We start from the raw sequence: 27478 nt of genomic DNA, 5'->3' as shown, positions 1-27478 counted from the left end.
CTCATTGGACGTGACGTCACGTCTAAGGCTCAGCGATAGGCTGCTGCAGTTGCCGCAGGGCAGCCAATGGGCACGCTAGTAAGCCTGCCCTAGGTCTGCGTGCTGCTGCACTGCGTTGACAAAATTATAAAAATTAAGGATAATTTTTTGGCTTCAGATCTCGAGAAAAGATGACTTTCCCGTAGCGTAAGCTAACTTACGCAATACTCGTTCCCTCTTCTAGAGAGAACCGAGGTTACGTTAGTAACCGATTACGTTATGTACTATATCCCAGCCATTGCACTAGCCATTATTATTAATGGAAGGAGATGTGTGTGTGTTTTCCAAGCATTAATGGTGAGGAACGACCCTTATTATACTTGTGAGCGGCTCATATGAGGTGTTTCTGGGTGTTTCTCCCTCAGATCTGCTTCCAGGTCTTGATTGTGGCATTTATTTGAGGTTTAGAATCCATTATTCCTGTAATTCTTTCGTCTTATATGAGTTTAATAAAGAGCTCTGTCTCGTATTCTGTCCAATCACACCGCGTCATCTACGTCAGGTGACCTGTAAATGCGCAAAAACTGTTTCCACTGCAGTTTTGCAAAATATTCCTTTTTCGAATTGCCTGAAAAACCACCTCATGCGAGCGGAAAAACTTTTTTGTGATAAATGAGAGAAATGTGTTTCCATTGGGCGTATTTTCAATTCGCAATTTCATTTGCACAATTTGAAGGGTAATGGAAACACGGTATTGAGTGCACTCAATGAAGAACTAATCAATCAGGCTCTTGGCGTCTTGTAAAGAATTATCGTGATTTTAACGGTAAAATACTGTGAATAACTTTGATGTAATTTTACAGTAAAATACCCTTAATTTGAACATTTTTGGAAGTGAAAAAGAACAAGTCATTGTATACTTTAAAACAATTCCCTGTGTGACACTTCACATTTGATGTATTTTTGTTGAAATTACTATGTTTCTTCATAGTTTTTTCTAATCAGTTATGTACATTTGTGTTTTATGTTACATTAATGTTGTTAAATTAATGTTTATTGCATTTTTTAAATGTCATGTGTGTTACCATGATGGTGTTTAGTGTGTGAATGGCAGCTTCTATATAATACTACTAACTTTCTTGTGACTTCAATAGGTCGGTAAATTAACATAATATCAGATAATGAAATAATCACTATCATAGATAATGATTTATTTACTGTAACTTTAAGTTAAGTCTTTAAAACCTAAAATGTTGCTACCGTATTTTTTTACGGTAGATTTCTGGCAACCACAGCTGCCACTTTTTTACCGTAAATTTAACGATTCTTTTTTTACAGTGCACATAAATAAATCCCCAACCGTAATGCTGGACAACACGAAGGCTTACATCGAACTGGGAGTCGCTAAGCTGGAGAACGTCCCCGAAGCCCTGAAACCTCGCAAGTCGTACCTCGGAGGGGGTCGCGGTCCCGATGAGGACAGCTCCACAAATGCACTCAACACTAGCACTTCTTCCTCTCGAAACGTCCCAGAATGGACCGAACCCGACGTCATTGACAGGAGGTTTAGTTTGGCGACCGTATCTGAGACTTCCAGGACTTCCAATGGCACCGTTGAGGGTTCTCAAAGCTCTCAAAGCAGGTTCCTCGTGGCTCCTGCAGACGAGGACGCGCGGGAATCCCGCCGGAGCTGCGGGTGTGTGATGGCGTTCCTGCGCTGTCTGGAGGAGACGCCGCTAATGGTGTCGGGACTGTTCCTGACGGTTCTCTTCTGCGTGACCATCATCGTCATCATCCCGTCCACCGGCAGGGTAAGAGCTGTTAGGGAATCTACAGTTAAAGACCTGTCTGTAAGAATGACAGCTAGTGGTCGAAATCGGTACTGCAGTCAGAATTCAAAATATCAGAGATCATTGTTTCCCCGCCTCTTCAGACTCCACGCTCACGCGGGTCGCCAGTTTAAGGACACGCAACAGGAACGAGCGCAATTGACAATTAAAGCCGAGGAGACTTAGTTAATGAGTTGATTTATCCGCGTTTTAATATGCTCTTGTTCATAGAGATTTTTAGATGGATATCGAGACTTTTTAGGCTGTGTGGAATCTGCAATCTCTGACCCAGTTTGTTTGCTCGTTTCCATGGCAACGATACGCTGTGTTTCCTGCCAACTGGCAACCCGGAGTGTCGAAATACTATTGGCTGAACTGGCAGTGGGCGGAGTCACACAGACCAAAACAAAAGATACACACAGCACCTTTAATTAAGACCTGGAGTCAGAAGTCAGCTTCAAGACTCACATGGAGTACGTAGGCCATAACCCTGCTTACAGTTACAAAGATCACAGCAGTTATACCCTTCACTGAGGCCTAAGATCAAGATAATGTGTTCTTTCTCTCAAGGAGAGGACACTTTTAATCTAACAGTAAAGACTTTAACAAAACAAGACCATATTTCATCTCTGGAAGCCGGGCTAAATGAGCAAGCACTGTTACTGTACCCTCAGTCACCTCTCAGATATTTAATACAGACTTTGAAGAATACATGAAAAGAACATTTCAGTAATCACATTGGTAACTTCTATAACAAAGCACAATCTCATAAGCCTAGAGAAGTCATTCAATTCATTTAGAAGGACAAATATTGATTATAATCTTGATTATAATCACTCATTAGATATACATAGGAGCATCAGTGTATTCCAGTATTTCCAGCAGTTTCTCACTGAAGGTTTTGTCTCTTGCTCCCGCAGAACCTCAGCGTTCACGTGGCGGCGTTCGCAGTGGTGTGTGTGGTGGTGTGTGTCTGCGTGGCTCTTCTGGCGTGTCTGCCGTGTTTGCCGGTGCTCCGGCGGGGAGAGACGCCACTCGCGCTCTTCATCTGGTCTCTGCTCCTCATCGTCGCCTTCGTGTTCGTCTTCACCGGAGGCGTCGTCACCGCCTGGGACCAGGTCAGAAGATCTCTTATTATGTGTTTTAGTTTACAAAACATTAACAGGACACTCGCACACTATTTTGTCTTTTTTAAGCCAGAAATATGCTTTATGCAAATCATTTTCATTTTAAAAATATTTTTTTTGTCAGATATAATTATTTTGTCATATATAATTATTTAATATATATATATATATACTTTTTTATTACGTTAATTAATTTATTAAATTAATTTATATATTTTCCATTTTCATTTTAGTTAAAATTGTAGTAACTTTGTTGTGTTTTGTCATTTTTATTAGTTTTTGTTTTTTTAATGTCTAGCTATATAGTTTTTATTAATATTTTAAATGAGTTTTTATTTATATATTTTTGTTTTCAGTTTGCTGTGTGCTATTGCCATTTTTTATTATTTTTAGTTTTTTGATGTCTGTAGTTTTTATTAATATCTTAAAGGTGCTCTAAGCGATGTTGGGTGACGTCACTTCTTGTTGACGTTCGAAGTATTGTCAAACAAAACGGAGGCTAGCTCGACCCTCCCTCCTCCTCATCCCGTGCCCTCCCCCTCCCTCCTGTGCTTCCTGAAACAGGCTTTTCCGATGTAAATTCGGGACTTTGCGTTCCTCCTCCTTTTCCCTCTTCTTTGTTATGTGTTCATCGGAACGTCGTCTCTTTGGTCGTGTGTCGACCATATAAAAATTCAAGAGAATTATATTCTCACGTTAGTCGTTGTGGTTGTCTAGGACATCTCTCCTCTAGCTAACTTCCCTCTTCATGCTTCTCTCTCCACCACCCCCCACACCCCCCTTCATGTGCACGCGCACTAACCCCACCCCCACCCCCCACCCCCAAATCATTCTTGTCTGTGATTGGCTGGAACACTGTTTGTTATGTTTCGTGGTCCAGGCTGGGCCAGTTTGTTTTTGTTGTCCTTGTGGAGCCTGGGCTGTCAACAGAGACCGCATTTCTTTACAGTGTGTTCAGGGGACAGGCAGCTAGCGGATAGTGAGGAGATGCTAGCGGATAGTGTGGAGATGTTTGCTGGATGTGACAAACAATGTTTCAGCCTAAAAAACGCGTGACATCGCTTAGAGCACCTTTAATTTAGTTTTTATTTATATATTTTCATTTCAGTTTTCATTTTAAGTTTAGTTAATTAATGTTATTCATATTTTAAATTCATTTGAATATTTTGTTGTTTTTGTTATTTTCAGAGAATAAAAAAAAAAGTAAAAAAAAAATTATATTGCCTTGACAACTAGCTGAAATAAAATAAGGTTGTTTTTTATATATTTATTTTACTTAATGTTTATTTCATTTCAAGTAACAAAAATGCAATTTTGTTGTTTTAGTTTTTGGTTACCAACAATAAACGTTATGTATATTTGAGAAATACAGATTTTCGCCTTTACACCTGCTGTCATCTTCATCTTCAGGTCGCGTTCTTCCTCTTTCTGTCACTGTCCGTTTATACGGTTCTTCCTCTCAGGCTCTCATGGGCTCTGAGCTTCGGCATCGGAGTGAGTGTTTGTCACATCGTCATCATCAGTACATATGTGTCCCTCACCAGTCCGCAGACACGTGACCTCGCCGTGCAGGTAACACACACACACACACACACACACACACACACACACACACACACACACACACACACACACACACACACACACACACACACACACTCACTCAAACGCACAGCTGTACAAACACCTGAAAGCTTCAAGGCTGGTCAGAGGAAATGTTATATGCAAAACCTGTTCAGCGGAGGCCACCGGCTGATTTGCCTGTCACCACACACATATTCAAAACCTCTTTCTGTGTGTCTCAGTTGGTGGCGAACGTAGTGCTGTTTGTGTGCGTCAACTGTGTTGGCATGTTTCACCTTTGGCACACTGAGCATGCGCACCGGAAGTCCAGCAAGAAACGAGAAGATTTCAGCAAAAACCGCTCCACACAGGCCAAACAGAAACGTGATCAGGTACAGATTCCCATATATGTGTGCCTAAGTGATTTGAAACACTCTGCTCATGTGAAGTTGCTATGCACTAGGGCTTTGACTCCGAACTTCGTTATTCGAATATAATTCGAATATTTAAAAAAATTATGATATTCGAACGAATATTAGGCATCCTTTAATATTCGAACCTGTTATGGGTCATTTATTTTTCATAAATATGTTTGCTTGTAAACGTTGTTTTAAATTCAGATTCCGAGGCTTTTTCACGCCTGGTGAAGTTGTGAATCGCAAGCTCATTAACAAGGCTATTATTGGTCATCTGGGCTCCGGTAGGTCACGTTAGCGTCCTGGAAAACAACCAAAACAATGGCCGCGCCAACGCCTACAACAACCACGCCTGACGAGGAGTTCGAAATCAACACTCCTGACAATTTGAAAAGCAACGTGTGGCGCAACTTTTGGTTACCAAAGAAACAGGGAAAAATCACGAGTAAGGACAAAGTCGTGACAGTGTGTTTTTCTTCTGAAAACATCATTGCCTGCCTATTTGACATTGACTGATACACTGCCCTCTGGTGGACAGAACATATACAACTTAAGTTTGATACCAATATAGGTCTTACTGAAGGTATTTTAAAGGTAAAAATATTATTAATAAATATTCGAATATTAATATTAATAAACAAACGAACTTTGAATATGATTTTTGGGCAAAAGTCAAAGCCCTACTATGCACACATAATAATAGCACTGATAGTTGTTTTTATTATTTTCAAATGATTTTTTTTATTTAATTTTATTATTAAGTTTTGTATTTGTATTTTGTTATTCATTTTATCATCATATGGCATCCGCAGCCGTGGTCACGGTGCTCTGATCAAAAACTGGCTACACGGCCGAGTCCTGAGATGGGCATGGCGCCGTGGCACACGTCAGGTGACCATCGCACCGATCTGCCGCTGCACTTTCAGCCCGTGGCTTACACCTTGCCTTTCTACAGGCCGGAGTGCCCTTAGAACAAGTGTCCAGGCACGTTTTTGTCACAACAGATGCCTCCAGAATGGCTCGCCATCTCCTCCTCTGGAGTCAGCAGCGGCTCAGGTCGCTCCGTGCCATTTACATTCTGGGCGAGCTCAATCATGCAGCCGACGCGCTCTCATGACAGCTCACACTCCCGGGAAAATGGATTGGTGTTCTTCCAGTTGGGTAGTTTCTCAGTTGGCCCAATCAGCTCTGGGTTTTTGTTGGAAGGCCAACCAGTTGGAGTGGAAAAGGGAAATGACGTGCGGTACAAAAGTTGATGCAAAATCCAAAAATGGTGCTTTATTGGTAGGTGTTAAATATTTACAGTGCAGGAGAAAACAAAAATAAATAAAAACTGTACAAAAGGAAAAGAAAACAGCAACAATGTGCAAATTTTGGCTAAACCAAATGGCCCAAGTTCGCAACGCTGCTCAGTCTTAGAGTCCACAATCAGAACTGAAATCCTTTCAGCTAGCAAGCCTATTTATAGGCTGACACCCCTCCTATAGAGCATACCAATCACATGTACATTTACATTTACATTTACATTTATTCATTTAGCTGACGCTTTTATACAAAGCGACTTACAATTGCTATATATGTCAGAGGTCGCACGCCTCTGGAGCAACTAGGGGTTAAGTGTCTTGCTCAGGGACACATTGGTGTCTCACAGTGGATTCGAACCCGGGTCTCTCACACCAAAGGCATGTGTCTTATCCATTGCGCCACCACCACCACAAACATGTACAAACATTGTAGTTTGTAGCGATCAAATTAAATAATATAAACACCCAAAACAACACTTAAACCTTCCAAACAGGTTAAACAACAACCATTAACAGAGAAAGAGTTTAACAACAAATTAAATGGAAAAACAGCTGTTTCTAAATCCCCTCCCCCTCTGACATCATACCAAAATGGTATCTTCCACAGGAAGTGATGTGGCTGTTTCTATAAAAAACAGATTAACCTGGATTATGGGTTCGGTTGTACAGAGTGTGAACTGGGAAGTTTAACTGCAATAAGGTTTGTGGAAATTATGTGGAAAAATAAAGGTAATTATTATATGAATTATTATGTGTTCTGGCATTCTGTTATTTTTAGAAAAATAATAACATCTTTAAAGGAAATTTATCAAGAGTTGAAAACTATAACAAAACACAGCAGCACCAAACTTTAGACTAAACAAAACAAAAACTCCATAACACTTTCCTGATGTGTACACAGATGTAACTATTGCCGGCAATGCACAGTATTAGTGAAATGGGTGTGTTTGTAAGTCCAAGTTTATAGAGTCACCAGGTTAACCTGTGACATTTCTCCCCCCTTCCTCAGACACCTGAGGTGTCCTAGAGAGGTTATCTGCTGTACAATTTTGTGACCCAGCTTTGTACAAAATTTCAAAGTCAAATGGCTGGATGGCTAAAAACCATCTGGTGATACGAGCATTTGTGTCTCTCATACGGCCCAACCAGGCCAATGCCCTGTGATCAGTCTCAAGTGTGAATTTGCGTCCCACCAGGTAGTATCTTAAAGTGTCCAATGCCCATTTAATTGCCAGACACTCCTTCTCAACTGTAGAATACCTGGATTCACGGGGAAGGAGCTTCCTGCTGATGTAGGCAATTGGTTGGAGCTGCCCTTGACCTTCCTGAAGAAGTACAGCCCCAATGCCATGCTCAGAAGCATCGGTCTGTACTGTGAAAGTCTTTTCAAAGTCGGGACTCTGTAAAACAGGCTCTGTGCATAAGGAGTTCTTTAAGTCTTGGGAAGCCTTCTCACAGTCCTGAGTCCAGTTAACTTTATTTGGCTTGTCTTTCTTAGTTAAATCAGTTAGGGTAAAGGCTCGTTCAGAGAAGTTGGGGATAAAACGCCTGTACCACCCCACAAGTCCAAGGAAAGAACGGACCTGTTTCTTGGTCACTGGCCGTTCTGCATTCTTGATGGCCTCCACTTTGCCCACCTGGGGACGTATTACTCCATGACCTAGCACATACCCTAGATATTGTGTCTCAGTCCTGGCTAGGGTGCATTTGTCTGGGCGGATGGTTAGACCAGCATTCTTAATTCTCAGTAGTACCTCCTTTAGATGACCCATATGCTCCTGCCAAGTTTGACTATAGATGATTATGTCATCTAAGTATGCAGCAGCAAACTTCTCAGTTCCCCTGAGGATCTGGTCCATCATCCTTTGGAAAGTAGCTGGAGCTCCGTGAAGCCCAAAGGGAAGGACACGGAACTGAAAATGTCCAAAGGGTGTTTTAAATGCAGTCACCTCCTTGCTCTCCAAACTTAGTGGAACCTGCCAATATCCCTTGCATAGGTCAAGTGTGGTGAGATACTTTGCTCTGCCAAGGCTTTCCACTACCTCATCCACTCTTGGCATGGGATACGGGTCAAATTTGCTCACACTATTGAGCTTGCGGAAATCCAGACAGAATCTTAGACTGCCATCCTTCTTGGGAACTAGGACAATGGGATTGCTCCATTCACTAGATGAAGGTTCAATCACACCAAGGCTCTGCATGGTCTCCAACTCCTCCTTCATAACTGGCAGAAGTCTTTCTGGGACCCGGTATACTGGCTGACGAATGGGTTTGGGATCCTTGAGAGTTATGTGATGGTGGATAACGCTTGTTCTGCCAGGTGTTTCCATAAAGAGTTGGGCTGGGATAATTTGTAGAAGTTCCTGCATTTTACCATCTTCCAGGTGCTCAAAATTCAGCTGACTGTTCCCCTGATGACCAGGCAGGTATTGTTCCTCGATTTCCTCCTCTCCCTCCACAAATCTCACAAACAAAACAGTTGCGGTTCCCGCTTCTTCCTCAGACATAGGATCTAGTTGTGTGGAACGAGCATACCACTTTTTCAACATGTTAACATGGAAGATTTGCAAGGGCTGGGTCCTGGATGGGATCTCGATCTCATATGTCACAGGACCCACTTTCCGCTTGATTTGGTAGGGGCCCTGCCACTTTGCCAGCAGTTTATGCTCACTCGTTGGTAACAACAACAAAACTTTTTCACCTGGTTCAAATGTACGGGATCTGGCTGTTCGGTCGTACCACTCTTTTTGGCGTTTTTGAGACTGCAGGAGATTTTCTCGTGCAAGGGTTGTGGTCTTCTGCAGATGCTCTCTCATCTTTAGCACATAGGAGAGAATATTTTTCTTCTCTGGTTTATCAGTGGCCTCCCAACTCTCCCTAAGTACATCCAGAGGCCCTCTGACCTGGTGAGCATACAACAGTTCAAATGGCGAGAATCCTGTAGATGCATGAGGCACCTCTCTATATGCAAACAGGAGGAATGGAAGCCACTTGTCCCAGTCCTTGCCCGTGTCAGAAACGTATTTCTTCAGCATCGTTTTCAAGGTCTGATTAAAACGTTCAACAAGACCATCAGTCTGTGGATGGTAAGGGGTGGTTCGTACTCTCTTTATGCCCAGCAATTGATATACCTTTTGTAGGGTGTGGCTCATGAAGTTTGGGCCCTGATCTGTGAGCACTTCCTGAGGTATGCCTACCTGCGAGAAAAAACGTAGGAGTACAGTGGCTATTTGCTTAGCTGTGACCTCTCTTAGTGGGTATGCCTCAGGGTATCTGGTTGCGTAATCGCAAATAACCAAAATAAATCGGTTCCCTCTCTGACTCTTTTCCACAGGCCCAACTACGTCAACTCCTATTCGCTTAAAAGGAGTGTCAACTACAGGAAGTGGTATAAGGGGTGCGTAGGCAGGAGTACGGCCAGTAGTGAGCTGGCATTCCGGACAAGATTTTCAGAACTCCTTAACCTCACTGTACATCTTTGGCCAGTAAAATCTCTTTGCATTTCGCATTAATGTCTTCATAAAAGCCAAGTGACCTGCCCAGGGAATAGTATGCCCAAGTTCTAATACCTCCTTCCTGTATGCCTTAGGTACTATTAGCTGCAGTCCGTCTTCCTTACTCTGTCGGTACAAAAGACTATTTTGTACAACAAAAGTCTCACCAAGCAAAGACACAACACCCTCATTTTCCTCAGCCTGTTTAAAACATTCAGTCAGAGTTGAGTCCTTACGCTGAAGTTGGGCTAGATTACCAGGGACCACTAAGTCTGCTTCAGTGAGTTCGGGTTCTTCTGCCCCTTCCTCAGCTTGCTCTGAAGTAGGGATGGGACGGTATGAAAATTTAATATCACGATTATAGTGACCAAAATTATCGCGATTATCAATATTATCACGGTTTTGTTAAAACGAGATGAAAGTGTTCAAAAAGAGATGATGATCACACTGAAGGCATTTCAACAAGTTTTATATTTGAAAATCAACAAACAACAAATAAAACAAGCAGCTCTATGCTCTTTTTAAAGCAAGATTCTATTCTGTGCCATTTCCTTCCTTATAATGACGGTCGTCAATAGCAACGCATTATAACACCGCGCACATCCATTTTAACGGCCACCTAGTATTAAGTAGTGTTCATGACATGAATGTTGATGTGCCTTTAAGATAACTTCTTCTATGGCGTACGTTATTGTATGCATGCTGTTTTTATGTGAGCGCGCACGCACAGTTAGAGTGAGATTGCTCGCGCTAAGAGGAAGAAGATGACCGCTCTACTGCTGACCGTTGTTTTATTATAATGTGTTTACTTCCACTTTGATTTGTAGCGTGTTTTTGACTTGATTTGATTTGTAGCGTTTAGAGTGTTTTCTTTTCCCTTTTAACATTCGCTCTTCGACATGTATGTGAAGAGTGTGCTTATAACTGAGAGAAAACATCTATAAAAGTCTCGTGGAACTACCAGTTCATTTGCACTGTCTTCAAACTCTCTGACAGACGTTACACCATGTATCACAATGGACGCGCTCTCTCGTTTCATTCAAATAACTTGCCGTCTTGCGTCTCCATTTTTAATTGTATTGAAAATTAAATCAGAGTTGATTTATTGTTTACAGAGTTTGATAATATTGTTGTGATCATCTTGTCTGAACGGATTAAGTTTGCCTCAGGACTTTTGTTAAAGCCAAAATATGACCACACCTCAGAATTGGTTCTCTTAAAAGGCTGAAAAATCTCCCGAGCGCTGTCACTGCCTTCCGCTATTCCTTCTTGAATAAAAAAAACAACAACATTGCGCGCTGAGCCTGCGTCAGACTGTTGCTGGCTGGACAGGATCTAAAAATCGCGATAATCAAAAACGGTTTTAATGATAATTAAATTTTAAACGATATTACTAACCGTCAGTACATTTTATCGTGGTTTATAGTGAAACCGGTAATCGTCCCATCCCTACTCTGAAGTTTCCAACAACCCCTCAACCCATTCCCTGCGTTTCTGCAGCCTTTCCTGCTCTGTAGGCTGTGACTCACCTAAGCTAGTCTCAGAGCTGAAGGGCATTTCTTGCAGAATGTCTGGTGTTATTTCTTGGTGCTGTGGAACCTGAGTCAGCTGCTTTGCTTGGGCCCTCGTGACAACGCCACACCATACCGTCTCTTGCACCAATTCAGCTAGTACAGGGAAGTCAGTACCTAACAGTACAGGATAAGGCAGCTTGGTTGCAACACCCACATTCATCAGATATGACTGATTACAGACCTCAATATAAACCTCAGCAGTAGGCAACTCAGTGCTATCCCCATGCACACAACAAACTGTTACTGTGTCTCCTTCACTCCAGGAAATCTCTGGGTATATATTGGGCCTGTACCAGCGTATGGGAACAACCTGTGTCCACCAACGCTGAAAGGGGTTTACCATTTAACAGTACAGTGATGACTGGCTCTCGATCGGGCTGTGTTCTTAACTGTTCTGGCCGTGGCATATAACAAAGACCAGTTGTCTTGGGCTTTTTGAGGGGGCAAAGGGGCCCCTGCAGCCTCTGCAGCGGTGTCGGGATCTCTTTCCCTTACCAAAGTCCTCACTTCAGGGTACAACACTCGCAGGTACTGCTCCAACACAAGGGACTCCATAATGTCCCTCTTATTACTTTGCTCGTAGTGTACCCATTTGGAGAACAAGTCCTTCAGTCGGATGTAGAGTTCCATAGGAGTCTCATCGGCAGGGGTACTAAGGGACCGGAATCTCAACCGATATGTCTCCGCACCGATTTCATATTTTTTTAGAATTGCAGCTTTCACTTGGTCATAGTCCCTGGTTTGTGTGGAGTTCATAGCCACAAAAGCACTTCGGGCCTTGCCAGTTAGCAAGGGAATAAGACGAACGGCCCAGTTGCCCCTTGGCCACTGATACACCTCTGCAAGTCTTTCAAAAGTTGTAAGGTAGTGTTCAATATCATCACTGTCCTCCAGCTTGGCTATTCGAGGTTCATGGTCTATCACCCGCCTTGCAGCTCCTTCCGAAGCGTCATTTCTTGTCCGCTCCATGTCTTAGCTGCATTTGGGTGACCTGGTGGCTGAGAACCTTGTAATTTTGTTCACGGCGAGAAGCCTCCCTCTCCTGCCTTTCATCCCGGTCCTTTTGGTACTGCATGAATGACTGGAACATTTGTGCCAGCGCTGTGATGGCAGCATCTCCCCCAGTGGCTGGGATTTCCGCAGGCAGCAATCTCTCCTAAAAAAAATAAATAAAAACTGTACAAAAGGAAAAGAAAACAGCAACAATGTGCAAATTTTGGCTAAACCAAATGGCCCAAGTTCGCAACGCTGCTCAGTCTTAGAGTCCACAATCAGAACTGAAATCCTTTCAGCTAGCAAGCCTATTTATAGGCTGACACCCCTCCTATAGAGCATACCAATCACATGTACAAACATTTTAGTTTGTAGCGATCAAATTAAATAATATAAACACCCAAAACAACACTTAAACCTTCCAAACAGGTTAAACAACAACCATTAACAGAGAAAGAGTTTAACAACAAATTAAATGGAAAAACAGCTGTTTCTAAATCCCCTCCCCCTCTGACATCATACCAAAATGGTATCTTCCACAGGAAGTGATGTGGCTGTTTCTATAAAAAACAGATTAACCTGGATTATGGGTTCGGTTGTACAGAGTGTGAACTGGGAAGTTTAACTGCAATAAGGTTTGTGGAAATTATGTGGAAAAATAAAGGTAATTATTATATGAATTATTATGTGTTCTGGCATTCTGTTATTTTTAGAAAAATAATAACATCTTTAAAGGAAATTTATCAAGAGTTGAAAACTATAACAAAACACAGCAGCACCAAACTTTAGACTAAACAAAACAAAAACTCCATAACACTTTCCTGATGTGTACACAGATGTAACTATTGCCGGCAATGCACAGTATTAGTGAAATGGGTGTGTTTGTAAGTCCAAGTTTATAGAGTCACCAGGTTAACCTGTGACAGTTCCCTTTCGTAAAGGGAACTCCCGCTGCATCGATACTCGATACTTTGGGGAATGCCCTCGGCATGACGCGTCTGAAGTCTGTAATGGAACTATTCCAATCTTGATTGGTGCTCGTCACTCGTGACGTTGCATGTGACGGTGATCCGGAAGCTATAAAAGGGCAACGGAACATAGCCGTATCAGCTTTCTGTCTTCAGCAAGCGTTCTGTGTGACTGTATTGTCTTATTTGGTGTTGTTTGTCTATCTCAATATATATATGGCGAATATAGAGAAACGACTCAGGCGGTGTGCGTCCCCTTGCTCGCGCTATTTGAGCGAGGGTGACACGCACTCGTTTTGTGTTGTTTGTCTGGGAGTGGAGCATGCACGGGCAGTGCTCGAGGGCGCTGTCTGTGCAAACTGTTTTCAGCTATCTATGAGAGAGCTCCGCTCCCGTTTGAGCTTGTTCGATCAATCAGATCAGGCTCGCGTTTCCAGTGCATCAGGCCCCGCGTCTGTTGAGGCAGCGCGCCGCTTGTATGCATGGGATTCGCACGTGGAGCTGGCAGATAACACTGAGACGGTTGCGACCCTTTCTCAGTGTTTATTAACCAGCTCCACTGGTCTCGCGCACGGTTCGGAAGCCCGTGCTGCGGCTTCTTCCGACCGTGTTAAAGACACAGCGTTTGATTTATCTGGCTCCGAGGGGTTAGATATTATCAACACTGAATCACATAAATATGGGGATTCGCCACCCCATATTCCCGTTATTGAGGAATTGCTGGAGGTTGTGACCAGGGCAGTGGTTAAATTAAACGTTGAATGGCCATATAATAAGCAGGAAGCGACTAAGAAAAATAAAATGGATGAGCGCTTCCTGCAGACCCAGTCACAATCTTTGTGTCAGAGCCTTCCCTTTTTCACTGATCTTCATACTGAGGTATCGAGATCGTGGGAAAATCCATGTTCATCTCAATTATTTTCCCCCCATGTATATATTTACTCATCTATTAGGGAATCTAATGAGAATGGTTATGGGGTGATGCCTCGGGTTGAGGAATATTTTGCGAAATATTTTCTCCCTGACGTTGCGTCACCCCTGATAGCTCAGACACTTCCCTCCAAATCTCGTACATCGAATTTGTTAGGGAAAGCTTATATGGCGGTGGGTCGAGCCGGTGCATGCCTACACACGATGGGGTTATTACAGGCATACCAGGCTGACCTCCTCAAAGAGGTGGATGATAACTGGGAGGTCTCACTCAACGGTATTACTGAATTTCGTAGAGTAGCTGACTTATCTCTCCGTATTATTAAGGAGACGGCTCGTGCTATTGGCCGTTCTATGGCAGCAATAGTCGTCACAGAGAGACATTTATGGCTTAATCGCTTGGGGATCGAGGAGAAAGACAGGGCTTTCCTTCTCGATGCCCCCCTTTCACCTTCTGGCCTCTTTGGCGACGCGGCGAGAACCGTTGTCGAAAGGTTTCAGGAGGCAGAGCGACAATCAGCTATCCCCAGTTGTCAATCTAGGTCTCATGGGGTTGCTGCCAGGGGGCAGCCTCAGGGGACAGCCGCCAGTTCAACATATTTTGAGAAGGTTTCCTCTCGTGCCCCCCCGTATAAGGCTTGGGGCCAGAAGAGACATTCTCGTATGAAGCCCTCTATATCGAGGACAGGTCTGAGGACTGTCTCTCGGGCTAAGATGGCTTCAACTAAGAGGTCTTGTCGTAACACGCAGACCCTTATGGCCGTTCCCCCAGGAGAGCGAGTACAGGAGTCTCGCCCCCTTATACAGCCCTTAGGAAATCGATGTTTACTTCCCGCCGCCGATGGCGCTTCGGGACACATCGGCTTCCAGCGAACACAAATCGCAGTATCTGCCCGGAAACGTTGCGGCCCTGTCGAGTTCGCCGCCTCTCAGGAGGTCTGTAGAGAGCATATTTCGGTTAGTTCCTGCCAGTTAGCTGCTTCAGGTCACCGAAACCATTTGAAAATTTTTAGCCAAGGCCAGTCTCGAGGGACTGGTCCCCATAATAGCATATTTAGACACCCCGAGGGGTCTTCAAAATATAGCCTGGAGTGTCCTGCTTACAGCGGAGCTAATATAAAAATATGATCTACTAAGGGTGGTTCACATGTCTGCCAGCCCCGAGCAGGGTTGGTTCTTGGAACAGGAAGTCAAGTCTCTCTTAACAAAGGAAACCTCAAGGTGAGCTCTTCCTCGGTTTCGGGAGCCCGGGTTCTACAGCCGGTACTTCATAGTTCCTGTGAGGGAAGGGGAGTAAGGCCTTGTTTCGGATCTCAGGGTAATGGATCAACCTCCGAGGGGGTTCAGATTCAAGATTCCGACTGTCAGTCAGACCAGCTCCGAGGACTGGTCTGTCGTGATAGATCCACAAGGCCCTTAACTCCTCATTCCCTTCTAACCCCATCACGGGAAGTTTCCGAGATCTGCTTTTGGGGGAAAAGCACATCAGTTCCGGATTCTTCCATTCGGCCTAGTATTGTATCCCCGCACCTCCTCGGAATGCACGGTCACTGTCCTACCTCCATGGAGTCTTCAGGGCATCCTCATTCCTGTCCATTGACTACTAGAGCAGACGGTTCAACACCGAGGTGTTGTTTCGAGTCTCGTGAGGTGCTAGGGAATATGGCTCAGAGTCTAGGAAAAATCACCAGTGCCTCTTCAGAGAAACCGATTCCTGGGGGCGGTGTAGGTTATAGTCATGATGCAGGCACAATTGTCTCCAGCTCAGACACTCATCTTCCTTACCATAGTCATGAATATCAAGCTAGGCCAGGCCACCACTACGTGACCTTATTAAAGAGTGGGCTCGCTGGCAGCAGTGTTCAACATACTATTCTTTGGCCTGCTGTACATGGGGGCCCTGTAGTAGTGGCTCAGGACCAATGGGTTTTCCCCGAGAGGGAACCCACTCCGCATGACCAGAGTTACGCGCACATGCCCTCGTTTTCTGATCATGGGGAGGAAGTTATGGTTCCTGCTCCTAGTACCTGTGTTGGAAACACAGGGTCTGAGGAAACTTCAGAGAGACCATTAGGTTCTATTTTTGACAGACACTATGTCGATGGTCTCTCTGATCAAAGAGGGGGCAGTCATCCTGTCGAGGCAGGGGCTGCAGCCCGGGGATTTCGAACTCCACCCCAAGTTGGCTTTAGCCGGGATGGAGGTCGGTTTGTCAGAGGTGCTCCTGTTTCCCCTTTATGTGGACGGCCACCTTCTGCGCCACCTCTCCCATGCTCTTCCAGCTCTGCTGGGTTTGGATATCATGATACAGACATGGTTGAGGCCATGTCTGTGTATACTTTCCCCGATTGTTCTGCCCCCGGGGGTTCTAGAGTACAAGAGGGTTCAGCAGTACGGGATCAGCTTACTCTTAGTGGCCCTGTACTGACAGGCCCAAATATGGCTTCCAAACATCTGGGCCCTTCTGGCAGGCCTTCCGCGGTGAATCCGGATCAGGATGGTCCTCCCTCTTCAGCCCAAGGTCATGATATTTCACCCTTGGCGGTAGCCCAGGAAGCTACTGGATTGGCCCCTGAGGGGGACCAATTCATAAATTCTGGTCTCTCAACCGAGGTTGTTGAGACCATTGTAAACTCTAGAGCCCCCTCCACGACGAAACTTTATGCATTTAAATGGAAAAATTTTATTTTATGGTGCAGAGAACATCAGTTGGACCCAGTTAACTGCCCAGTGGCTTCAGTACTGGAGTTCCTCCAGAATCGTTTCTCTGACGGGCTCTCCCCGTCCACGCTTAAGGTCTATGTGGCGGCTATATCAGCCTTCCACACGCCTTTAGGGGTGGGCACGCTGGGGACACACCCACTCATAATTCGTTTCCTTCGTGGAGCCAGGAGGATGAGGCCTGCTATCCAGCCTAGGGTCCCCACGTGGGACCTGGCAGTGGTCCTCGAAGGTTTATCCCTGGCACCCTTCGAACCCCTGGATAAGGTGTCTGAGAAATTTTTATCCTTTAAGGTAGCCTTCCTGCTCGCTATTACTTCCCTGAAACGAGTTGGCGACCTGCAGGCGCTATCTGTGGCTCCCTCTTGCCTCGAGTTCTCTCCTGGCAGAGTGAGAGCCATTCTCCACCCTAGACCTGGCTACGTGCCTAAGGTGCCCACAAATGTGGCACGGTCTATAATCCTTCCGGCCTTTCATCCTCCACCGCATGTGTCGGCTGATCAAGCTAAGTTACACTTGTTATGCCCGGTCCGAGCTCTTGAGGCCTATGTACATAGGACCTCGGGCTGGAGGAAGTCGAACCAGCTGTTTGTGTGTTTTGGGTTATCCAAGAAGGGCTCCCCGGTCTCCAAGCAGACTATTAGCAAGTGGATAGTAGAGGCTATTTCTTCAGCTTACGAGGTGCGCAATCTGCCTTCACCTCTCCTGATAAAAGCTCACTCAACCAGAGGAGTGGCATCCTCTAGAGCCTTGCTAGCAGGGGTTTCTCTTCAAGAGGTCTGTGATGCCGCTGGCTGGGCCTCCCCACACACCTTCATCAAACATTACAGTCTGGATCTGTCCTCTACACCAGGTTCACAAGTTCTCATGTCTTGAGTGTGCCAGATTGCTTCACACCAGGGCAGGGTCTCTCAGTGTGGCGGCGTGGGTATTCGTTCCCCAAAGTATCGAGTATCGATGCAGCGGGAGTTCCCTTTACGAAAGGGAACGTCTCGGGTTACGTATGTAACCCTCGTTCCCTGAGTAGGGAACGAGACGCTGCATCTCTCGGCCACACTTTTCGTGCTCCTGAGAACGACTTGCTTCGACCCTTTAAAAGCTGATACGGCTATGTTCCGTTGCCCTTTTATAGCTTCCGGATCACCGTCACATGCAACGTCACGAGTGACGAGCACCAATTAAGATTGGAATAGTTCCATTACAGACTTCAGACGCGTCATGCCGAGGGCATTCCCCAAAGTATCGAGTATCGATGCAGCGTCTCGTTCCCTACTCAGGGAACGAGGGTTACATACGTAACCCGAGACGTTTTCCTTCCTGCAGGAGAGGTTTCCTCAACCTTAAAAGTGTATGTTGCCCATTGCAGTAGACGGTAAGCCTTTGGGAAAGCATGCCCTGATATCAGGTTCCTGAGAGGAGCTAGGAAAACGTGTCTGGAATTTGGACCGGCTGACTCTCACATAACGCTGAGACCCCGGCCCAGATATGTGCCCAAAGTTCCCACTACTCCTTATCAGGAATCAGGTGGTGAACATGCAAACGCTGCCCCTTGGTGAGCCTTGGTCCACTTGGAGTGTTGCCTCCTCCGCCTAACACCTTCGCGAAATTCTAAATTTTTCAGGTCGAGTCGGTTTCTTCCCATGTGTTTTAGCTCCCTAGTGAGACCCCTTTACATCAGTCTTTCGACTCTGTGTCTCGCTTGCAGCACCATCCCGCACTACGGAGGGGATAAGAACACTTTCTTACTCTCCGGGTGAGTTCCCTACTTGGCAAACCCTGGATGGAGTTTCCTCCAAGCATCCTTCGGCAGTCAGATGCCAGGCCCAGTACTTGAGTTGCATGCCCAGTTGGTCAGTCCCTGTGCTGGGCTAGTTGTCCCACATGTTGCGATTCCCTCTGGGTAATCCCATATGTGTAATCTTCCACGGTACAGTTCCCCTGTCTGCAAACCCATGTCTTTCCCTGGGCAGATTTCGCTCTGCCCCGTCTCTGCCTCTGTAGTGGTTCCATCCCTGATCTTCCATATTTATATCTTCAACATGTTGCCTCCGTAGTGTCCCTTTCCATCCCTTGTCCCAGTGTTATCCAACCAGTCGTGGCTGAATAGGGTAAAAGAGAAAGGAACAGCAGCTATCGACCTTCCCCTTGAAAAGTCGTCCCACCAGGTATATTCGGCTTACGGGGCGCTGGGAAGGGTCAGTGGTTGTGGCGCTTTCCATAGGGACTCCATAACGTCAATCTTTCGACTTAATGTAGAACGTGACTGACTGAAAGGGAATGTCTCAGGTACTGTCGTAACCCTTTTTCCCTGAATAAGGGAACAGAGACATTATGTCCCGCCCGCCACAACCCTGAACCGTTCCTGCTGAATGTTGGAATCCCATCTAAAGCTGAATGAGGGAGTTGCTGGGGGAGTGGCTTGCCATGCAAATTTCATTTGCCAATGTCCATTGGCCCGTTTTCTTACCACTCAAAGGTGATTGGGCTTCCAAGTGAGACTCCATATTGTCTTTCGACGTAATGTTTTCGTTCCTTCAGGGAACACGGGTTAGGACAGTAAACGGCTCGTTCACAGTCTTGAACCTTTGTATTTTTGTCTTATTTTCAAACATTTTTTGCTTCAAATCAAAGTTTGTAGTTTTGTGATTCTCAACTCGTATTTGTAATTTATATCTCACAGTTCTAAGAGAAAAAGTCAGAATTGTGAGATATAAACTCGGAATGACCTTTTTTTAGATTCTGTGGCAGAAACAAGTTTCCATAAACAGTCTATGTTTAGATTAATGAATTATAAAACATGGCAGTTTATTAAATTAAATTAAACAGAATAGATTGAATTCTTAATGGAATAGTCTTTAACCAGTTTTGCTCTTGTCCCTGTTAACCGTGTGTTCAGGAGCATCTCCTGCTGTCAGTCTTGCCTCGATATATTGCCATGGAGCTGAAGACTGAGATCGTCAAGCGCCTGACCGCCACATGTACCGCCGAGGAGAATAGACCTAACTTCCACAGTCTTTACATCCGACAGCACAGAGACATCAGGTGTGACACACACACACACACTCACTCACACACAAACTCTCTCTCTCTCTCACACACAAACACACACACACACACACACACACACCTGCAACGAGTCCTGCAACGGGTCGGGTACCCGCGGGTATCCACGGGTACCCGCATAAAAGTGGCTAAAACGGGTGGATTGTGACATTCCTAAAATTCACGGGCGGGGACGCGGGCGGATAATGAACTCCTTGCGTGCGGGTAGCGGATGAAAAATATGTGCAATATTTTGTATGTCTAAATTACCAGCAAATATGTGTTTTAATTACGCAAATATGTGTTTTTGTCAGGCCATCCTTAAAAATATTCTTGTTTGCCGTAACCCGACCGACCCTGTCAATTTGGGACCGACCCAATTTAATTTTTTTCTCCCCTTTTAGTCCGACCAAGTTGCGACATAAAATTTCTCTGTACTGTAGGCTAATAGGCCTATGTGTTGTAGCCCAGTCATTAAAAAACGATTTAGTTTCATATTCATGTTTAAATAAAATAATATACTTTTTTTATTTTTTATTTCATGTTGATTATATGAAAAGTGAAAAGCATGAATAAGATAAGATGATCCCGAATATCGTGAGACAAATGGAGTGGGCAGACATGATTTTGACCACTTCATTAAGTTTGTTAAGCCTTTCTTTAAAGTGAATTTCGTTTTGTATTAATTGTATCTTAATTTTAATCAATGTTTCATCTACCAATTTCATGGATTTAATAAATAAGAAGTAAATATAGCAGGCAGGCAATATAATCCCGCGCGTGAACTGATCGTCTCTTAAATGAACCGAAACTCATCGTATAAGCTACTTGCCTCACAGACCTGAGAAATAGAAAGCATGAAATGTGCACTTTTAAACAAAACAATTCAAAACGAAAGAAAACAGACTGTTCTCTGCTTATAATCCGTATGAAATGTGCATTTCTCTCTGGCGCGTTCACTACTGTGAAGATCGCGAGTCAGCATAGTCATCTTTGACACAGAAAACACTTGCTTATTAATAAACAATTGAAATGTCTCATTGATATATTTGACAGGCCTATTAATAATCATTACTTTTCCCAGTTCTTTGTGACAGCTTTTAGGTGCGTTATTGGCAGCGCACCCTTATGTTACATGAATGCGTCACCTGTGTGGTTTATCGCGGGCACGGGTCGGGTAACGGGCCAAATATTAACGGGTCTGGGCGGGTGCGGATTTAATTTTGATATTATCACGGGTGACGGGTCAGATCTGGTGCTGAACTTTGCGGGTACGGGCGGGGGTGTTGTGGTTTAATTATTTCTTTTCAGGGAAATTACTTCAGAGATTTTCGATACCAGAAATATTAGACTTTATTAACAAACAAAGCCGAGAGACCCTCTGCAGAAAGAGCCCCTGCAGAAAGATTGTCCAGCAAACGTATATACCTTCTCCTTCTCCCAAATATGGTAATACATTCTATAGGTATTTTGAGAAATAGTTTGTACCATGTGACATTACTGAAATAGAATTCTCTGCTGTAACCACACAGCTCTCAGGTTCCAAAGTCACCCAAAGACATACACAGACAGAAAGGAAATAATAGTGTACAAAAAACAGTTAAATTACTTATTTTCTAAATAATAAAATCTTCAACAGGGGCGGGTCTCCAAAAATGGACCCGTGCAGGACTCTGACATACACACACTCACACAAACTCTCTCTCTCACATACACACACACACTCACACAAACTCTCTCTCTCACACACAATTACTTTATGTAAATCAAAAGTTTGGAATAATTAAGTATTTTGAAATGAATATGAATATACTTTAAAATGTAATTTGATCCTGTGTATAAAAAGCCTTAATCATTAGTAGTAATCATTAGTAGAGCACGCCGGATGAAATAAACGTGTGGTTATGATTGTGCAGTATCCTGTACGCTGATATCGTGGGCTTCACACACCTGTCCAGCACCTGCACACCTGAGGAGCTCGTCGCCGTCCTCAACAAACTCTTCGGCAGGTTCGACGACATCGCCAAGGTAAGACATCCCCGTCACTGTTGCTCTGTGGAGCTCCTCTCGTGTCTGACTCCTCTCTGATGTTCCTCTCGTGTCTGACTCCTCTCTGATGTTTCTCTCGTGTCTGACTCCTCTCGGATGTTTCTCTCGTGTCTGACTCCTCTCTGGTGTTCCTCTCGTGTCTGCCTCCTCTCTGGTGTTCCTCTCGTGTCTGCCTCCTCTCGGATGTTCCTCTCGTGTCTGCCTCCTCTTGGATGTTCCTCTCGTGTCTGCCTCCTCTCGGATGTTCCTCTCGTGTCTGCCTCCTCTCGGATGTTCCTCTCGTGTCTGCCTCCTCTCGGATGTTCCTCTCGTGTCTGCCTCCTCACTGATGTTCCTCTCGTGTCTGCTTCCTCTTTGATGTTCCTCTCGTGTCTGACTCCTCTCGGATGTTTCTCTCGTGTCTGACTCCTCTCTGGTGTTCCTCTCGTGTCTGCCTCCTCTCTGGTGTTCCTCTCGTGTCTGCCTCCTCTCGGATGTTTCTCTCGTGTCTGACTCCTCTCTGGTGTTCCTCTCGTGTCTGCCTCCTCTCGGATGTTCCTCTCGTGTCTGCCTCCTCTCTGGTGTTCCTCTCGTGTCTGCCCGTGTCTGCTTCCTCTATGATGTTCCTCTCGTGTCTGACTCCTCTCGGATGTTTCTCTCGTGTCTGACTCCTCTCTGGTGTTCCTCTCGTGTCTGCCTCCTCTCTGGTGTTCCTCTCGTGTCTGCCTCCTCTCGGATGTTTCTCTCGTGTCTGACTCCTCTCTGGTGTTCCTCTCGTGTCTGCCTCCTCTCTGGTGTTCCTCTCGTGTCTGCCTCCTCTCGGATGTTCCTCTCGTGTCTGCCTCCTCTTGGATGTTCCTCTCGTGTCTGCCTCCTCTCTGATGTTCCTCTCGTGTCTGCCTCCTCTCGGATGTTCCTCTCGTGTCTGCCTCCTCTCGGATGTTCCTCTCGTGTCTGCCTCCTCACTGATGTTCCTCTCGTGTCTGCTTCCTCTTTGATGTTCCTCTCATGTCTGCCCGTGTCTGCTTCCTCTATGATGTTCCTCTCGTGTCTGCCTCCTCTCTGATGTTCCTCTCGTGTCTGCCTCCTCTATGATGTTCCTCTCGTGTCTGCCTCCTCTCTGATGTTCCTCTCGTGTCTGCTTCCTCTATGATGTTCCTCTCGTGTCTGCCTCCTCTCTGATGTTCCTCTCGTGTCTGCCTCCTCTCTGATGTTCCTCTCGTGTCTGCCTCCTCTCTGATGTTCCTCTCGTGTCTGCCTCCTCTCTGATGTTCCTCTCGTGTCTGCCTCCTCTCTGATGTTCCTCTCGTGTCTGCCTCCTCTCTGGTGTTCCTCTCGTGCCTCCTCTCTGGTGTTCCTCTCGTGTCTGCCTCCTCTCTGATGTTCCTCTCGTGTCTGCCTCCTCTCTGGTGTTCCTCTCGTGCCTCCTCTCTGGTGTTCCTCTCGTGTCTGCCTCCTCTCTGGTGTTCCTCTCGTGTCTGCCTCCTCTATGATGTTCCTCTCGTGTCTGCCTCCTCTCTGATGTTCCTCTCGTATCTGCCTCCTCTCTGATGTTTCTCTCGTGTCTGACTCCTCTCTGGTGTTCCTCTCGTGTCTGCCTCCTCTCGGATGTTCCTCTCGTGTCTGCCTCCTCTTGGATGTTCCTCTCGTGTCTGCCTCCTCTCGGATGTTCCTCTCGTGTCTGCCTCCTCTCGGATGTTCCTCTCGTGTCTGCCTCCTCTCGGATGTTCCTCTCGTGTCTGCCTCCTCACTGATGTTCCTCTCGTGTCTGCTTCCTCTTTGATGTTCCTCTCGTGTCTGCCCGTGTCTGCTTCCTCTATGATGTTTCTCTCGTGTCTGACTCCTCTCGGATGTTTCTCTCGTGTCTGACTCCTCTCTGGTGTTCCTCTCGTGTCTGCCTCCTCTCTGGTGTTCCTCTCGTGTCTGCCTCCTCTCGGATGTTCCTCTCGTGTCTGCCTCCTCTCGGATATTCCTCTCGTGTCTGCCTCCTCTTGGATGTTCCTCTCGTGTCTGCCTCCTCTCGGATGTTCCTCTCGTGTCTGCCTCCTCTCGGATGTTCCTCTCGTGTCTGCCTCCTCTCGGATGTTCCTCTCGTGTCTGCCTCCTCACTGATGTTCCTCTCGTGTCTGCTTCCTCTTTGATGTTCCTCTCGTGTCTGCCCGTGTCTGCTTCCTCTATGATGTTCCTCTCGTGTCTTCCTCCTCTCTGATGTTCCTCTCGTGTCTGCCTCCTCTCTGATGTTCCTCTCGTGTCTGCCTCCTCTATGATGTTCCTCTCGTGTCTGCCTCCTCTCTGATGTTCCTCTCGTGTCTGCCTCCTCTCTGATGTTCCTCTCGTGTCTGCCTCCTCTCTGATGTTCCTCTCGTGTCTGCCTCCTCTCTGATGTTCCTCTCGTGTCTGCCTCCTCTCTGATGTTCCTCTCGTGTCTGCCTCCTCTCTGATGTTCCTCTCGTGTCTGCCTCCTCTCTGGTGTTCCTCTCATGCCTCCTCTCTGGTGTTCCTCTCGTGTCTGCCTCCTCTCTGGTGTTCCTCTCGTGTCTGCCTCCTCTATGATGTTCCTCTCGTGTCTGCCTCCTCTCTGATGTTCCTCTCGTGTCTGCCTCCTCTCTGATGTTCCTCTCGTGTCTGCCTCCTCTCTGATGTTCCTCTCGTGTCTGCCTCCTCTCTGATGTTCCTCTCGTGTCTGCTTCCTCTATGATGTTCCTCTCATGTCTGCCCGTGTCTGCTTCCTCTCTGATGTTCCTATCGTGTCTGCCTCCTCTCTGGTGTTCCTCTCGTGTCTGCCTCCTCTCTGATGTTCCTCTCGTGTCTGCCTCCTCTCTGGTGTTCCTCTCGTGTCTGCCTCCTCTATGATGTTCCTCTCGTGTCTGCCTCCTCTCTGATGTTCCTCTCGTGTCTGCCTCCTCTCTGATGTTCCTCTCGTGTCTGCCTCCTCTCTGATGTTCCTCTCGTGTCTGCCTCCTCTCTGGTGTTCCTCTCGTGTCTGCCTCCTCTCTGGTGTTCCTCTCGTGCCTCCTCTCTGGTGTTCCTCTCGTGTCTGCCTCCTCTCTGGTGTTCCTCTCGTGTCTGCCTCCTCTATGATGTTCCTCTCGTGTCTGCCTCCTCTCTGATGTTCCTCTCGTGTCTGCCTCCTCTCTGATGTTCCTCTCGTGTCTGCCTCCTCTCTGATGTTCCTCTCGTGTCTGCCTCCTCTCTGATGTTCCTCTCGTGTCTGCTTCCTCTATGATGTTCCTCTCGTGTCTGCCCGTGTCTGCTTCCTCTCTGATGTTCCTATCGTGTCTGCCTCCTCTCTGGTGTTCCTCTCGTGTCTGCCTCCTCTCTGATGTTCCTCTCGTGTCTGCCTCCTCTCTGATGTTCCTCTCGTGTCTACCTCCTCTCTGATGTTCCTCTCGTGTCTGCCTCCTCTCGGATGTTCCTCTCGTGTCTGCCTCCTCTCTGATGTTCCTCTCGTGTCTGCTTCCTCTTTGATGTTCCTCTCGTGTCTGCCCGTGTCTGCTTCCTCTATGATGTTCCTCTCGTGTCTGACTCCTCTCTGATGTTCCTCTCGTGTCTGACTCCTCTCTGATGTTCCTCTCGTGTCTGCTTCCTCTATGATGTTCCTCTCGTGTCTGACTCCTCTCTGATGTTCCTCTCGTGTCTGACTCCTCTCGGATGTTCCTCTCGCTCTCTGCAGAAGAACGGCTGCTTGCGGATTAAGATCCTGGGCGACTGTTATTACTGCGTCTCTGGTCTTCCCGATCCGATCTCTACTCACGCTCGCAACTGCGTTCAGATGGGCCTGGACATGTGCAGCGCCATAAAGTGAGTCCTACCATCAGAAACACATCTTCACATCTTCTGAGCAGTGCTTCTGGCCTTAAAGGGATAGTTCTCCCAAATTAGCCCATGATTTACTCTCCCACAAGCCATCCTAGGTGTATATGATACTCTTCTTTCAGACGAATACAATCAGAGTTATATTAAAAAATGTCCTGGCTCTTCCAGGCTTTATAATGGAAGTGAATGGCCGTTTCTGTTTTGAAGTCCATAAAAGTGCATCTGTCCATCATAAAAGTGCATCTATCCATGATAAAAGTGCATCTATCCATGATAAAAGTGCATCTATCCATCATAAAAGTGCATCTGTCCATGATAAAAGTGCATCTATCCATGATAAAAGTGCATCTATCCATCATAAAAGTGCATCTATCCATGATAAAAGTGCATCTGTCCATCATAAAAGTGCATCTGTCCATCATAAAAGTGCATCTGTCCATCATAAAAGTGGACGCAATATAGATGGGAAAGATAGATGCACTTTTATCATGGATAGATGCACTTTAATCATGGACAGATGCACTTTTATGATGGATAGATGCACTTTTATGATGGATAGATGCACTTTTATGATGGATTGATGCACTTTTATGATGGACAGATGCACTTTTATGATGGATAGATGCACTTTTATCATGGATAGATGCACTTTTATCATGGATAGATGCAAGCTTGGAAGAGCCAGGAAATGTTTTAATATAACTTCGATTTTTTTAATATAACTTTTCTTAGAATCATTTCTACATTAGACATTCTTTCATAGAAGAATGTCATATACACCAAGGATGGCCTGAGGGCGAGTTTTCCTTTTTGGGAGAACTATCCTTTTAAAGTGAGGTTATTTGACCTTTGACCCTTGCAGTAAGCTGAGGGAAGCGACGGAAGTGAACATCAACATGCGCGTAGGCGTGCACACGGGTAACGTTCTGTGCGGCGTGATCGGCCTTCAGAAGTGGCAGTACGATGTCTGGTCAGATGACGTGACTCTAGCCAATCACATGGAGTCTGGAGGAGTGCCTGGGTATCTATCACACATTTACGCTTTTCCTCTCATTCCTGATTATCCTAGTTATATTAGTGAAGATTATGGTCCCTCACAGGAGAGTTCACATCACGGAGGAGACGCTGGGTCACCTGGATGGGAAATATCAGGTGGAGGATGGAGACGGCGGGAGTCGGGATTCGAGTTTGAAGGGAAGGAGAACATTCCTGGTCATTGATCCTAATACAGAACAGTGGAGTACAACAACACAGGTGATTAACCTTGAGTAAGACTCAACAACACAGGTGATTAACCTCGAGTAAGACTCAACAACACAGGTGATTAACCTCGAGTAAGACTCAACAACACAGGTGATTAACCTCGAGTAAGACTAGAGTAACTGTTAGTTAGTAGTCATTGTATTTTTTTAACTGTAGTTACTAGGGATGTAAAAATTACTGGTAGTTCGGTACTAAGTCAATACTAAAGATAGTAAACCATTAGTTACTTGATGGTTTGTTTACTTACTAACTGAATGACTACTAACTAATGGTTTACTATCTTTAGTATTGACTTAGTATCAAAGTACCAGTAATTTTTACATCCCTAGTAACTACAGTTAAAAAATACAATGACTACTAACTAATGGTTTACTATCTTTAGTATTGACTTAGTACCGAACTACCATTAATTTATACATCCCTAGTAACTA

At 45.5% G+C, this 27478-nt stretch overlaps 1 protein-coding gene across 2 annotated transcripts in view; it reads left to right on the top strand.

The window, feature by feature from the left end:
• The window catches only part of LOC309492588 (adenylate cyclase type 4), a 69330-nt gene that overhangs the window by 23316 nt on the left and 18536 nt on the right, over nucleotides 1–27478 (top strand). For both annotated transcript variants that reach the window (XM_082161568.1, XM_082161569.1), the window contains exons 3-11: nucleotides 1318–1790; nucleotides 2729–2926; nucleotides 4346–4507; nucleotides 4741–4890; nucleotides 19795–19940; nucleotides 21857–21968; nucleotides 25642–25769; nucleotides 26647–26805; nucleotides 26885–27038. In XM_082161568.1, coding sequence (XP_082017694.1) covers nucleotides 1344–1790; nucleotides 2729–2926; nucleotides 4346–4507; nucleotides 4741–4890; nucleotides 19795–19940; nucleotides 21857–21968; nucleotides 25642–25769; nucleotides 26647–26805; nucleotides 26885–27038 — 1656 coding nt within the window. In that variant the 5' untranslated portion in view covers nucleotides 1318–1343. The remainder of the gene's footprint in view (nucleotides 1–1317; nucleotides 1791–2728; nucleotides 2927–4345; nucleotides 4508–4740; nucleotides 4891–19794; nucleotides 19941–21856; nucleotides 21969–25641; nucleotides 25770–26646; nucleotides 26806–26884; nucleotides 27039–27478) is intronic.

This window comes from Leuciscus leuciscus (genome assembly GCF_965113295.1).
Source record: "Leuciscus leuciscus genome assembly, chromosome: 2".
Taxonomy (NCBI): domain Eukaryota; kingdom Metazoa; phylum Chordata; class Actinopteri; order Cypriniformes; family Leuciscidae; genus Leuciscus; species Leuciscus leuciscus.
This window is presented reverse-complemented; position numbering and strand designations above follow the sequence as displayed.